Source organism: Stegastes partitus, unplaced genomic scaffold (genome assembly GCF_000690725.1).
Source record: "Stegastes partitus isolate 25-593 unplaced genomic scaffold, Stegastes_partitus-1.0.2 Scaffold1733, whole genome shotgun sequence".
NCBI classification, from domain to species: Eukaryota; Metazoa; Chordata; class Actinopteri; family Pomacentridae; genus Stegastes; species Stegastes partitus.
The window spans coordinates 6,796-22,508 of NW_007579464.1; the positions used below are offsets into that span (position 1 = coordinate 6,796).

Here is a 15,713-nt window from a genome sequence, read left to right on the forward strand (position 1 = left end):
TACTTTCAGGGAAGAAGGTCACCAGACATAAATCTGCTGTTTAACTATTAACCAACAAGGTTCCCTCCAGAAACGTTTCCAGAAGCTGGCGGAGGACAGATGACGACGCTCGACTACTCGTCTTCCTACGTGCACGATTCTAATGTTGGTGGGTGATTCGGATGAGTCCCGGTGACCCGATCCTGTTCATTCAGGTTGAGCCACTGATCAGGATGCATGAATGGAGCAGAAGCCAAACACTCAGCGGCAGAACTATGAGTCATTGTGTGACAGGAATCCATCCTGTTGTCCAGTTCGTTTTTTTTTTCCCAAGTGTTTTTAAGCCTAAAAAAAAAACCCAGACAAAAAAGAATCAAAAAAATGGACGCTAAACACAGTTTTTTACATAGCACCATGCCATCGGTTTCCAGTTCTTAACACTTAATAGTAGTGTGTCACATTTCCATGGGGTGTTTTTTTTTCTTTTCTGAGATATGCCGTGTCCAGAGAACAAAAATCGCTCGCATGACGGTGAGGAAATAAAAAACGAAGAAGCAGCACGCGGACGTGAGGTGATGGAGGATGAAGCTGAGGTATCTGTTCGGGTTCTACGAGGTCCGTCTGAGCGGCGCCGCTGTGTTTTACTGTACTTGTGAGGACTGTGGTGGCAGAAGGCACATGTTGCCGCGGTGGGAGGTGCTGAGGGGGTTTATGAGCAATGAAGTCCATCCACTGCAGGAAGCCGAGCCTTCGGCCGCTCGCTGCACAAACTAAAGTTTTCACCAACCAAGCAGACCATCAGAAAAGGTTCTCTGGCCCGACTATTGATCAGATCGGATCCAGCTAGTGGTTCAGCAGACAGAACCTCCAAGTCGCATCGGCTGACCGGATCTCAGAATGAATCTGAAGCTCAGACTCGGACTGAAACATGTTCCAGAGATTGGGCCGGTGCAGGCGAAGGTGCCGCTGAAGGCTCCGCTGCAGGAGGAGGAGGAGGAGGAGGAGGAGTTATTGCTTTTAGCTCGTTGCCGGGGCAACTCTGGGTGCTGACGCCGCGGTTGAGGGCGCCGGCTCGCGGTGGTGCGTTGGCGGGCGGAGCGTTGGGGTCGCTTCGGGGGATGTTGACCGGGCAGGACCGCGTCCGGGCGTGACCCTTGTGGCCACCTGGGTGGCAGACCAGGCTGCCCACGGTGTCAACGGGCGACAGGTGGCGCTTCAGCCAGCGCTCCACCCGCTCTTCCTTGTACTTGATGGAGTACCAGGTGAGGAAGATGAAGAGGAAGCCGAAGAACTTGAGGCTGGCGGCGAGGCCGAAGTAGACGAAGCGCAGTGAGGTGACGTCGTACTCCCAACACGAGCCGTGGACACCGCAGTCCTGCTGCCACAACATGCAGGTGGTGTCGATGACGGCGCCGAAGTAAATAGGAGTCGGGATGTAAGCTGAGAGAAGAGCAGGAAGAAAGAACGATAGGACAAAGGAGACACAACAAACAGAAAGATAAAGAACCAGAGACAGAATAAAAGGAGGGGAAAAGTAACAAAGGGAGGGAAAAGAAATAAAGAAGGGAAAAGAAACAAACAGAGAGAAAAGAAACAAAGGGAGGGAGGAAAAAAAAGAAGAAAGTGAAGAGAAAATGAAAAGGAAAGTGGAAAGCAATAGAAAAACAGAGAGGGATGACACCAGTGAGGGTAAAGGGAAGGAAAAGGGAGGAAACAGACACATTTGTGAGCAGAGAAATGAGAAATGACCACAGTTGAAAGAATTTCAGCAAACTGAGAAAATCATGTCAGTGAGAAACACCTCTGTTGGTCTTGCTGCAGCGATTTAATAAAGCTGCTGGACTCAAAGCTGCAGATGATGAAACATGTTATTCTGGTTGAAAAACCCCAGAATTTCATAAACATAAACCACAGATATGAAGACCTTTATCTCATGTGTTAAACCAAAAAAGGCTTGTTGTCAACCCCCCCAACTAAAATGCCACCATTTATCAGTGAGGAACGATAAAAACAGAAAGAATTGTTAGAGTTTCAACTTTCTGATATTTCTTGAACTAAACATATGTGACGTTTTATTGCAGTCTGAGCTTAAAATTGTGATTTTTCTAGTAACAAGATCCTATGAAAAAATAAAAATCTGAAGTCCTGAGACACAACTGAAAAGCCATCAGTGACTCAGCTGCAGCCAGCAGTCATGTGACATTTGTTTCTGTTGAACTGCAGGCAGTGTTTCCTCAGAGCTGAGAGGAGACAAGTATGGAAACATATTTAAAATGTAAATAGTTAAATATGTATTGCAAATGGAGCCATTTTTTCTAGTGTTGATAATGTTCGTGGACATTTTGATTCCGAGTATTTTCCATTTTTGTACAATAAATTAGGAAATTTGGCTTTTTTCATTTTCGTCTCCTTTTTAAAAAAAAATCATTTATTGGCATCCCAACTGTGTCACAGTGACAGAAGACATGACTGAGTTCTCTCTTCCTGTTTTTCTCCGTTGCCATAGAGGTGCAGGACTTTATATTACAGTGAAAAATTAACCCAGAAAGTGTTTAGAATGTTAATGTCCGCATCTTTAAGTTTGTAACCCGACTAACTCAACCTGACAGCAGCTTCCTGACGTCTCAAACATCAAATCTAATTCACCCCGTCTGTCCCTATTCAGGAGACCTGTGATGTTGAGACACTAAATAAACGTCTAATTTCCTCACTCAGCTTGTTGGTCAGCAGATACCGAATGTGCAGCGTATTTACAATCACAGCATTTAGCTGACGCTGGTTTTAAAGACAGTTAATGCGGCTGACGTTTTTTTGTGTTTTGCTTGGACTCACCGAGAGTCCTGAGCAGAACGAACTGCATTCCCAGAGCGAACGGCCTCTCCTGCTCCGCTACAGACCTGCAACACCAAACCAAAACCAGTTCAGAGACAGCAAAGTGTAATCCAAGAAATAATAAGTAATAAAAAATGACAGTGACAGAGACGAGAACATTTAAGTTCAAATAAAACTGAAGCAGTGTCCGCAGTGCGACTGACACAGCAATGAAACTTTCACTGCCACGTTTTTAAGAAGGTAAATATGTTCAGTTGTGACCACTTTGTTAAGTACATTTGAGAATAATTAGCTTGCTCATAAATATCTCAGTAACCAGGTTTACTTCAGGTCAATTTCTGCCCCAGTAACACGGTGAAACTTTAAAAGTGTGATAAGAATCATTTATAGTATTGTGTTTGTATTTGTTCTTGGATTATTTCATCTTCAATAACAACATTTAACAACAACTTCTGTTTGACCATCTCTGATGTGCCTCAAATTTTTATGGCATAAAATATAGACATTTCAAATGAGATTTATGGATGAGACATATTAGGAAATGTTAGCGTAATATATCAAAAAGGTTCTTTTCTGTAATTTGCCGTTGATTGTTTTTGAGGCTGTTTGAACAACAATATCTCAGGGACTATCAAAGACAAAAAAACCAAAAAGGTCAAACGTTTTTTCTCATCATGTCATTGACTCATACGGTGTAATATTGAACAAGCAGATCAAATCATCTCTGATTATGGGTGAGTTGAAATATGACAAAAAAAAAAAAATGAAGCCATCATAAAAAGTCTTTGAACTTTCACGTGCTACAACTCGCCAAACCTGCTAAAGAAGTTAAAAATGTTAAACGAAAATAACTTTCTTTTCATTTTTGTGACCAAATAGTGCATAGTAAGAAGTATTCTGTAAGTTTAATTTTGCATTATTGTGACACACGGCTTCATGTGGTTCTAAAAAATATCACTTTTCATTTTTATGAATGTGCTCAAAGATGTGACAGAATCTGTTGCTTTTTGCTGCTATGCAGTCGTGGTACCATCTTTATTACGTTTAACTACTTTACTTTTTAAAAAATCAGTAAAGTTTCTTGAGTTTGATCTTTTTAGGATCAGTCAACAATCGATTGATCACTCTGAACACTGGTTTGGATTCAGTGAACTATTGGTGAACCTCAGCACTGAGCTGTAAAAACCTGGCGGCCTGTAGAGAGCGTACCTGAGCGTGACGATGATGGCGGAGGGCTGAGCGCAGGCGGTGATGAGTGTGACGATGAAGAGGAAGATGAGGAAGGGGATGAGGGTGCTGCAGGTGCGGTCGCACTTCCCCGACACGGCGTATCCGTTCTCGTTCAGGTACGTCTTCACGATGACCAGCTGCAGCTGGTTGCCGCCCTGACCGCCCGACGACGGCGTGATGACCTGCCGGCTCTGCACGCAGGCGCAGTCGGAGTAGTTCCGCACCTGGAGGACGGGTGGAGACGTCACGGAGCTTTAGACACTCTGACATCACATTGTTCTGGATAATCATGACAGATTTCTGCAACCTCTCAGGTTTAGTTCAGAGTTTATTATCTGTTATTTGGGGCCAAAAACTAAGTTCTGTCAAATATTTTAGCTGGATTTTGTGAATTTCACATTTTTTCAGATCTGGAAATTTTTGTATTTTTATCTTAAAAAATAAAAAACAGACATTTTAAGGGCTCAATATCTCCAGAAATGTAAGTCAGTCCCACAGCCATGAAATGTGGTGAGGACACAGACAGAATAGATTCCTGCAGATCATAAGGATTGAATGGATCCAGCACAGGACATATTTTTTATTACTGTCCATCCAAAAAGTGCAAAGACTGTTTTCAGTAAGGAATGTACATCTGTTAATGTACACGTACAGAAACTTTCTGGGGACACAATACAACCCGTTTTCTCCCATTTTTCAAGGGCTAATAATTAAATATCTTGACTCTCCCTGAGCCAGGATTCCACATAAGACCTACTCTTGCGTTTTTTATTTTTTTATTTTTTATTTTTTAACCCGAGCAGCCTTTTAAAGGGTCCAATATCTCCAGAAATGTAACTCCCACTGCCATGAAATTTGTGAGGACACAGACTGAATAGTTTCCTGCAGATCCAAATGACCATATGGCTCCAGCAGAGGAGACATTTTTAACACATTTTTAATTATTACTTCTTGAAAATGGAAAAAAAGTGCAATGTTTTCTACCAAGTGTGGTACTGTTGCTATACATGGATGGATCCATGTTTCTATTGAAATACAGTCTTTGGTCGACATTTCACCAACTTTTGAGGCTCTAACATCAGTAGAATTTGATGAGTGGAAAGTTTGACAAGAAAATGTTGCAGTTTTTAGATATTTTGGCTGAATGTTAACATGCACTCATTGGCAGGAAACAAAAAAATGGTGTTCACAGGTTCTATATGTTGTTGTTATATGTACAGGTTTCGTTATTCTTATTTACTGAAATGAACAACATGTGAGACTGAATTTACTGGAACCTTGTCCTGCCAAACTTTCCACCTCCTGGAGATATTAAACACTTAAAACGGCTTCACAGGTAAGATGATTTTTTGAGGGTGAAAACACAAAAAATTGCAGTTGTGAAAACATGAAGTTCACAGATACTAACTATTCATCAGAACTTAGTTTTGGGTCCCAAATAACAAATAAGTCAAATAACTACATCTGAGACACTGCAGCAACATGTTTCCTTAATTATGACTGAATTAACAGCGTTTTTAAAATCTTCCTAAAATCTGAAAATTATCATCAACTTCTTTAAAACTTTCACAAATTACAAACATTCAACTGTTTCTTCTGAGCTTCACATTTCTGAACGACAATAAATCAATCTGTTTTTCAACTCAGATCTTTCAGAGGATGAAACTTATTTTCCCAGCATTTTCACGTTTAAAAAAAAAAAAAAAAAAGAAAGAAAATTTTCATGAGTTTTGGCGCAAAAATTAAACAAGGAAGGTTGAATTTGCGTGTTTCTTACCCCGGTGCTGTCGTTGGCCACGCTGCTGCAGCCGGCCAGGCAGGGGTTAAAGTACGTGATGCCGTCAGAGCCGCAGACAGGAGCGTATTCATGGATTTTACAGCCACAGTTCACGTTGCAGCCTCCGGTCAGGTTCCTCTGAGTCATGGTGAGTGTTGGTCTGCAGACAGGAAACACAGACACCAGAGTTACACTTCACACTGGAGCTTTTCTAAATAAACGGATCATTTTTGTGTTGTTGCTTCATGGCAGCCTAGTGAATCTAAAGCTAAAGCAGAGACCAAATGAATTGCAGTGTTTGGTGGTTTTAGGTAACATTTAGCCTGAAAGCAGTGAAAATATTAAAATAAACATTGTATTCAAGCTAAGTTGCTGCAGCAATCATCATCACAATAACTAAAACAGGAAAATACGCGTGTTTTTTTTTGAACACACGACTAATACGCAGCATGAATCTGAAATTTGTTGCCTCTTTTATTTATAAATAACTTTGATTGAGTACAATATGGAATTTATTTTAGTATTATTTCTCAGTGTGTCCCCATGAGACCTGGAAAACAAAACACTGCTACTTTATCAGTCTGTTAAAGTTTTCATTTATTGATGAAAATGGTTCATTTAAACTCATAAAGTGATTCAGACTTTGGTGCTCCTAACAGGTTCATTCAGACACCACAGTGATGGAGACCTAATATTTTTCATTCAGACTAAATCTAAACTAACATCAGCTTATCAAACTGTCCCAATAACTAATTATTACTTTGTGTTTTTTTAAACACTTCTGTCCATGTGTGATAATAATCTAACCAACATCCATCCATCATCTACACACCACTGAATCCTCAGGTCACCAGTCTATCACAGGGCCACACTTAGAGAGAGACAACCAAGCACACTCACATTCACACCTACAGACAATTTAGAATCACCAATTAACCTCAACATGTTTTTCACTGTGTGGGAGAAAGCCAGAGAACCCGGAGAACCAACGCTGCACGGGGAGAACATGCAAACTCCACGCAGAAAAATCCCGGGTGTCCTCACCGGGATGCGAACCGGTGACCTTGCTGCGAGGCAACAGTGCGAACCGCTGCTCCACCTTGCAGCCCACTTTCCCAACAGTAAAATAAAAATATCCGGCAGCTGTATTGGAGTCAAGTCAGGACTCAACTGTAACTCCTGATTTACCTGCAGCTGATGAACTGATTTTAACCTGCTGTTAGATCCTAGCGCATCCCGTCTGCATGTCAGGGGTCATAACACTGAAGCTGTGTGTAAATGTGTACAGCTTCTCTCTCACATGGATTCTGCTGGTGTCTGATGCTGCAGATATTTAATAAACTCAGAGGAAATGGTCTGAAATAGCTTGAAGCAACAAAGTAACCCTTAAAAAAATCTGGATTGTACTAATTTGTGGTAAACCTTGTTAATGTGACCTGATACAGACTCATGGCAGTAGAATCCTATTCTTATGGACCATTTTAGTTTGTAATAGATGCACAAACTGTGTCTTGTTGCCCAATTTCGGTGCTGAAATGTGGAAAAAATTGCTTCAAACTACTGTAAAAGCGCTGCTTGTGTATGATGATATGTTAATGACACAACATGCAGTTTTAGATTTGTGTTTAAAGACGTGAAGCCGACACGTTTAGATGTTGTCAGATGAACAGAAAGGAGAGCAGGAGTATAAAGGTCCTTTATAGTGACGTCCGAAAACCACTTGGTGAGGATTAAAACTGATTTAAATTACTGGGGGAAGAACTACCCAAGTCAGCGTGAGCAGAAACAATGCATTAAGGGATCTTTTATACAGAGTAATGCTGAAAAAAGGACATTTTATTGGCTGATGGCAGTAAAAACAACAACAACAAAAAAGACACCGTGAAGCTTTCATGACAAAGACAAGACTGAAAGGGTTTTGTGGAATTGATTCTGTGATGGAAAAGAATGAAAAAGAAGCATAAAAGCTGTCCAGAGAACAATAAGAATAGATGGAAATTAAGGATGAACAGTGAAAGAAGGGTCGGAAATAGAGGGATGAAGATGGAAAGAGAGAGGAAAAAGGTAAGATAAATGAGAACGCTAAGAAGAGATGCAAAGGCATCACAGAGAAAGGACGACAAGAAGAAGTAGAAAAAATGAAGAGAGATAATGAGATAAAAACGAGACTGAGATTTTAAAAAAAAAAAACAGAACAGAAGATGAAGACAGGAGGGCAGGAAGGACAGAAAGACAGACTGAGAGGGAAATAAAAAAAGGCCAGAGGGAGGAAGAGGAGAGAGAAAAGGCCGGGCAAGGAGCCAGAGATCTTCTCCTCCAAGCTGTCCTTGGACGTCTTCCATCGCTGCCATGTAATCGCTCTCAGGGACGCTGTGTCCAAAAGAAAACGCCTCCGTTCACTGGCTCCTGATCTGCTATCGGGCACTCATCTGAACACTCGCTTCCTCCCCGACGTTGGCCACAGATGGGCCGATAAAAACTACCGCTGACTCCGTCATGCCGGGAAATTATTTAACACGACAAAGGCCAAGCTGCAGTCGGCAAACGGCTGGTTTAAGTGGAAGCTCTGAAAAGCTCACAGATTCACTCCTGCAGTCACATGAGAGGAGAAAAGCATCTCAGCGAAGACGGAACTCGGAGCCAAAAAAGCTTCCAACGCGTCCATCAAGAAGATTAAAAGACGGGCACATTTGTAAACATAAAAATTTGATGCGACGCAGTTCAGTCTGGTGTCTGTCGAAGAAAACCAATGAGAATCAGCAGAATTTAGTGTCTACGAATGGGTTTCTGCCAAAAATCAATGACAGCTTTATTGTAGTTGATCATTTATTTGTCTTTTCTGTTTCTACTCAAAGCAGATGAAGCTGAAACACGATAAATAACAATCCACCACGTCATCCAGGGCAGAAACCAAGATTTTGTTTTTTTTGGTGTGTGAAACTTCAAAACTCATTTTTCCTCACTGTGGTTTATTTTTCACTGCAGTATAAAGTCCTGCTCCTCTATGGAAACAGAACAACATGAAGAAGCAGAGAGAACTCAGACATGTCTTCAGTCAGAATGACCCATTTAAACGGAAACTTTTTCAAAACGTCTAATTTCTTGATTATTTATTTTAGAAAAAGTCCAAAAAACCTGAAATCAACATGTTCAACAAAGCACCCACTGATATTACCAATATTGTTTAAAAAATGGCTTTAAAAGGTAACTTTAATGAACTGAAAGTGTGTTTTATAAAGAAAAATGGTTTCAGATTGACTCAAATTAGATCAGGAGCAAAAAAAAAAACATTGCTGGGAAGATTCCTGTTTAATCCTGTTTATAGTACAGTTAAAGAAAAGATGCTTTTTACTGACCAGATCATCCCGACATCTATCTGCACCTTTATTCCTGTTTACCGTCACTTACATAAGGTGTGAATGAATTATGAACATGTATGATAAGTGATACTGGACAAAAAATGTGGGGAGAGAGTTTTACTGCATCTGATTTGGGTTTGGACTGATTATCAGCCTTTCTGATTATTGGTATCTGTATTTTTTTTGACCAATTATTGATGAATTAAATGCACTGCTTCAGGTCCGATGCAGCTACTCTCTCTGTCTGTCATCACTCTGTGGTCACAGAAATGTCTCTCAAGTCGAAACTGCAAAAACTGAACCAGAAACACAAGCCGGTGCCACAAACCAGGAAATTAGCTCCTCTCACAGTGGCTGAGGTTATGTTAGCAGGCAGCCACAGATTAACCTGAAACAGTGTCTGGAAAACAATAAATAACAACGATTTAAGATCTGGACTTTAGTGGGAAATAAAAGTGATAGAACAGTGAAAGATGAAGTAAACAGAGAAGAACAGCAGACGATTGATCAGGAGACAAACTGATCCATCTCAGTGGATCCCACATAAGCAGAGGAGATAGTTTAATCACCCCTGTTTCTAATTTACACATTCAGTTACAGTCACCCTTATTAATGAAAAAGCCATGTTAAGAATAGCAGGTTCTCTGTGATCACATGCTGTTGAAACATTACATTTATTGGATATCAGTCCTAAATATTGGTTATTGATCTTGCTTGGTCAGTAAATAATCGGCATCGGCCCAAAAACAAACAAAAAACATATCAGCCAATCTCTAGTCTGAACTCTGTTTTGGTGAAAACACAAACTGTAATTTGTAATTTGGAGCCAGCTTACCGGAAGAAACTACAAATTGTAAATGACTGATTATTCCTCCTGCTGACACTGGGACTGAAAGCAGGGTCTCTGGGTTTCTGACTCTGTCGTATGTCTGAATGTTCCCACTGACTCCCTGCTGTCCATCTGTTTGGTTACTACGAGTCTAACTGGATCTACAGAGCAGCAGAAGAGGTAGAAACAGACTGTTTCTGAGCTGAGATGATGCTGCAAAGACCACCGAGGCTCCTTTTTCTCCATCTGACCGCTTTCACAACTCTGTTGTTGTCTCTGGAGGTTTTAAGTGGCTCCATCGAGCTGTTTACCTTTTACTTCTGTCTGTTTATTCTCATCTTTGTCTGTGGACGTTTTCAGCTCAGACATGGAACATTGCTCACCCGGTAGTGTATGGGATGTTGATTCCTCCCAGGTTGATGCTCTCGCAGCCGACGATGAACAGCGTGGAGAAGCAGAGCAGTGACACGCCGCTGCAGATCATCGCCAGCTTGGCTGACTCACGAGCTCCGAGCTTCAGCTTCTTGATGATGTAGCCGCCGAGGACGATGCCGACGCCGGCGCTGGGAACAATAATCACACCTGAGGAGGGAAAAAGCAAAATGAATATACAGGTTTATTCTAAGAAATAAAACAAGTTGCTCCTGACTTACTACTAACGTCGATTTAAGATTAAAAAAAAGGTACCACTTTATCAATTCTGAAGGAAATTCTTGCCAGATATTGTTCAGGAAAAGCAAAATGATATAACATAGAAATGCAGCATCTAAAAAGTAAACAAGCAACAGTACAATAGATTACTGAAATAAACTAAGTAAGTTAAATAAGGCAGTAAAAAGCACTGCTGGCAATGAAACTGAGGTAACAATCACATATGATAATGAAATATCTGAAAAAGACCTGAAAAATAAATGAAAGTGAATATATTGCACATTGAATGCATTGTCCCCTGTGGCTTAAAAACTACAGAAATTATATATATTTTAGGAAACATAAAATACAAATAAATCTAATGAGTTTTGTGTTTATATGTGGACGAATCCACATAACGTTTTCATTTCCTGCCAGCTTTTGCGGCTAAAACTCAACAAATATCTTGATAAATATCCATATTTTATGCTATACAAATTCAAGGCACAGCAAAGATGGATGAGAAGAAATTGCTCCAAAACTTAATGTTTTTAGATGGATTGACTCCGTAACTGTCATCAACACTGGCGGATTTGATTCCATCACATTCAATCGAGACATTCAGATTTACACATCACTTTTATACTGAAAAATACAGAAATCTATTATGTTAAATAACCAAATGAGGTGTAAATACAACAGAAAGTTGTGTGTAGAATCACAACTGATCTCAAACATGTTTGGAGAACCTTTGTTAGCTGCAGGAAAATGCAAGTGTAGCCCTGTGATAGACTGGAGACCTGTCCAGGGTGTCCCCTGCCTTCGCCCTAAGTCGGCTGGGATAGGCTCCAGCGCCCCTGCGACCCTCGTGAGGATTAAGCAGTGTGTAGATAATGGATGGATGGATGGATGTTTATTGACAGGACAATGTACAATTCCATTATGCTCAAGAGCAAGGATGCTTGTACCAGACTATAGCTGTCAAGCTAATTTCCATCTGTGGTCCTGGTCGCTCTGTTTTTAGAGATGATCCTAAAGAAAATGCAGCAGCAGCAGCAGCAGCCGCCTCCAGGCAGCATCACCATGACAGCACACATCTGAGTGTGGGCGGAGCTTCTGACCCATCACAATAAGAGTCTCTTCAGTAGGTGTTGGATAAATGTTAGATTGGGTCCTGAGCAGCTTTCTGTCCTCCTAGAGACTTAGTCTCACTTTGGACTCGCTGCTCATTTTGTAAAATACACATGAAACCATAAGACACACTGTCATAAAAAGGTTAGAAATGTGGTGCAATGCAAGAGCTCTCCATTAGATACAGGTATTCGCAACAATGGGAACATGATGTAAACACAGTTCCACCTCAATAAAACCAACACTCTGCTTCAGACCTGTCCTCGAAAAAACAAACATAATGTCAATATGATGGAGAGAAACAGATCTAACTGCTCAAAACTGGAGAATCCAAAGTGTCTTCAGACCTTTTATCTTCCACTGATCACTTTAACATTAATGCAACAAGACTGAAAAGTACATTTAATGAGTTTATCTTACTATGAATAATTTTAAAGTTCCAGACCCTTGAAATCCATAGAGGAGGGTCCATCACTTTTTAATGGACTTTCATCAGTACAGCAGATAGACACATGACATTTTAAGTTGAAACACACATTTGAATTCTGCTAAAAACTGAAACCAGATCAGGAGTCACAGTCTGAACACTAAATGTGACCCATCTGCACAAAAAGAGTCGTATTGCGCTAGATGATATTTGACAATTTGACAATATATGTTCCTACATGTAGAAAACAACTAAATTGACCGATCTAAGTAATAAACCCAAAATCAATATTTTATCACGTGTCAACGTAATTCGGGCTGTATCTCAGACATAGCCCAAGGCACAATGCGACTGATTTCGCGCAGATGGGTCACAAATCTGTCTTTTGTGCAACACCATTTTATCTATAACCCAACTGCACCAGTGTCAAAATATAAATATATTAGGAAGCATGTTTGACACAGAATGAATTATGTCCAAATATAATAAAGATGATCTTGGTTTAAAATCTTGGTAAAATGATCCTTTCATTGTCTAGAACTGGTTCTGACCAACCACCATCACACATGCTGATATGAGTCTTGAAAGTTTACCCAGAATGCATTTTTTAAAGTTTTCTCTGGTGAAATATTAGAAAACAGAAACACATCCAGGGTACCAATGATTGTTTCTATGACTCTGTGTCATAGACATTAAACTGCTGCAGTTTTACTGTTCAAACTATCATACATCCCATAATATTGATGCTCAGAACAGAACAGAAACCAGATTCAGTGTTCAGACTGTGACTCCTGGATGGATGTAAAACTGATCTGGTTGCAGTTTTTACCAGAACTCAAATGTGTTTTTCCTCCTAAAATGTCATGTGTCTATCTGCTGTACTGATGAAGTTCTGAGGCTCAGAAATGATGGAAAAAGTTCATTAAAGTGATAAATGTGGACCCTCCTCTATGGACTTCAAGGGTCTGGAACTCTAAAAATATACATAGTATGAAGGTGAAACTTTGCTTCATTAAATAAACCTACTGTAGACGAAGGATCAGCTGATCCTGAGAAGGTTTCTCAGATTTTTACATAGAATGACCCCTCACTGCTTTTGCTGACCTAGAGAAGGGAAGTGAAACGTCAACCCTGCTACAGGGTCGTTCCACTCACTCATCCACAGATTCTTCAACACTGTGGAGACCAAACTGTCCCGAGACATTCAGAAATCCTTGAGCAGGTTCCCTTAGAAATCATCTGATCTCCCTCTCTGGAGGATGATGTGAAAATATGTCTGAGTGGCAGTTCTGGCTTCACAGCCCACTCAGCTGAGACAGTTACACAACTCAGCACTGAAACATTTCTCATAACAAGATGTAATTTCATGGAGAAAACCTCACTGGACGCGAGCATGACTAAGACGTTTTAAAACCTCATAAATGAGTTTGTCGAGTGTTTAAAAACTCGGCCGTGAATAACAGCTTTTTGTGTGGACGGTTCAGATGAGTCACCTGCAGCTGTGACTAATGTGTGAAGAAATCATAGGCAGGTTTTCAAAAGGCCACGATTTTATCCTGTTACTGAACTCTCGAACAAAAGAAAACACTACATGAAAATGCAAAAGCCAACAGCAGAGCACGCTGTTAATATCAAACATTGTGTTGGAGAAGGTGGAGAATCTTGAATCTCATTCCTGGAGAAAAGTATGTTGTGTATCACAACCACAGAAGCTTCCCAATGTGGTGATACTTGAGCTGCAAACAGCTTCAGGAAACTAAAACATCCAGTGACTGAAAAGGTCATGAGTTCTGAGCAGAGCATCTCTTCTCTGCTACAACAGCAGGATGCATCTGCAGGTTTAAGAAGAAAAGGCTGAACTCTGCTCAGGTTAAACTGAAACAGGACACACATGAGCTGAAACCTCAGTCAGAGATCAGAGGATCTCAGCTGGATTTGTTAACCAGGTTTTCTGCTTCAGACTGCTTCAGAATAAAAGAAGCATTTGAGATGTAATTTGACTCTTCCTCTGCACAAAACAGACCAATGCTGCTTATTTCTGTAAAAGGGAACAGGCTGTTGTGATGGAGGGCTGTGAGGAATTTAAACATTTATCACAGTCTAAAGTAGAATGCTGGTAGAAAAGTGTTGATGCTCTAACTTAATATATTTATTTTCCTGCTCAGTGACTCTCAGCTGCACATCAGAGCTCTGAAACCTTAAACTTCATTCATTTAAACATCAACTTTCAGGTCTGAAACTGCTCCAGAATGAAAGAGACTTGTAATAAGTTTAGTCTTTGGACAAATCAAAGTGAAATTAATGTTACTGATTGAATATTTTTTTGTGATAAGTACCAACAGACTGACAAATTGTCTAATCTTCTATCAGCTGCAGCACCAGCAGAGTAAACTAATTGGGACCAAACATAAAAACTGATTGATGCATTTACTGCATAACCAACTGGATGTAGGTTCCTATGGCAACACGCTGCCTACAGCTTACCTGCTGTCACTGCACGGCTTCATTCAGCTCAACAAGTTTGCAGATAAAACTTCAGCTGAGAGTCTGAATCACTCAGAGACACTTTCTGCAGCTGATTTAAACACCAAAATCTGGAAAGAACCTCCTCCAGAGCAGGTGAGCTGTGCAGCATCAGTTAAGCAGGATGAACACACCTGTTATCCCACTAATGTGGCTTCATGAGAGAAACGTGCCACACATTGGTGTCTCTGCTCTACAACCTCAAGCTCAATCCAGAACCTTTACACGAAAATGATGAAGATGGTGGTGATGATTGTATAAATATTACACTTCATGGTTTACAGGAAGTAGTTAAAGCCCAGGGGCCTCATTTATCATCAGTGCGTAGAAAAGGTTCTAAATTCTGTCGTACGAACAAAATTTAGAGTGTGCGTAAGTACAAAAGAAATCCGTATTTATCAAATGTGCGTACGGGGGTCATACGCACATCAGTGTTGATAAATCCCACTTGTTCTTAACCTCCGTGCTCGTACACATTGCCTTCAGAAACGCCTCCAAATCACCATATACGGCAACAACACACCTCTTTATAAAGCAAGTGAAGATTTATTTTTTCCTCACCTGTCGGTATCATCGTGGCAAAAAGGGCGAAAAAGAGGAACTTTTCTGAAACTGAGATTGAGGTACTTGTCAGCGAGGTTGAAGCAAACCAGAAAATATTGTTTGGTGCGTGAAATGTTGGGATAAGCAGCAAAAGAAAAAATACTGCATGGGACAAGATAACCACCGCAGTTATATCTGTTGGGTCAGAGGAGAGATCGGCGGCAAAAATTTAAAAAAGTGGTTTGATGTTAAGCTCAGTGCCAAAAAACGCATCACAGCCCATAAAAGAGAAATGACTGCAACTGGAGGACGACGAATTAATACTGAACGTTCACCCAGTGGATAACCCTGATCACTACAGATGACATGTTTTAATAACCAAAGTCCAGCTAAAACATTTCCACACTCTGTGACACTCACCAATAAGACTGAGTTGTGCGTTCCTCCAAGCCA

The 15,713-nt window shown here is 40.6% G+C and overlaps 1 protein-coding gene across 1 annotated transcript in view; it reads right to left on the minus strand.

The window, feature by feature from the left end:
• Positions 1-685: 685 nt before the first annotated feature.
• Positions 686-15,713, minus strand: part of LOC103372322 (solute carrier organic anion transporter family member 5A1-like) — a 46,747-nt gene continuing 31,719 nt past the window's right edge. Inside the window, exons 5-9 of the mRNA XM_008301931.1 lie at positions 10,390-10,588; positions 5,819-5,978; positions 4,021-4,265; positions 2,812-2,876; positions 686-1,419 (exon numbers count right to left, since the gene is read on the minus strand). Coding sequence (XP_008300153.1) covers positions 890-1,419; positions 2,812-2,876; positions 4,021-4,265; positions 5,819-5,978; positions 10,390-10,588 — 1,199 coding nt within the window. The 3' untranslated portion in view covers positions 686-889. The remainder of the gene's footprint in view (positions 1,420-2,811; positions 2,877-4,020; positions 4,266-5,818; positions 5,979-10,389; positions 10,589-15,713) is intronic.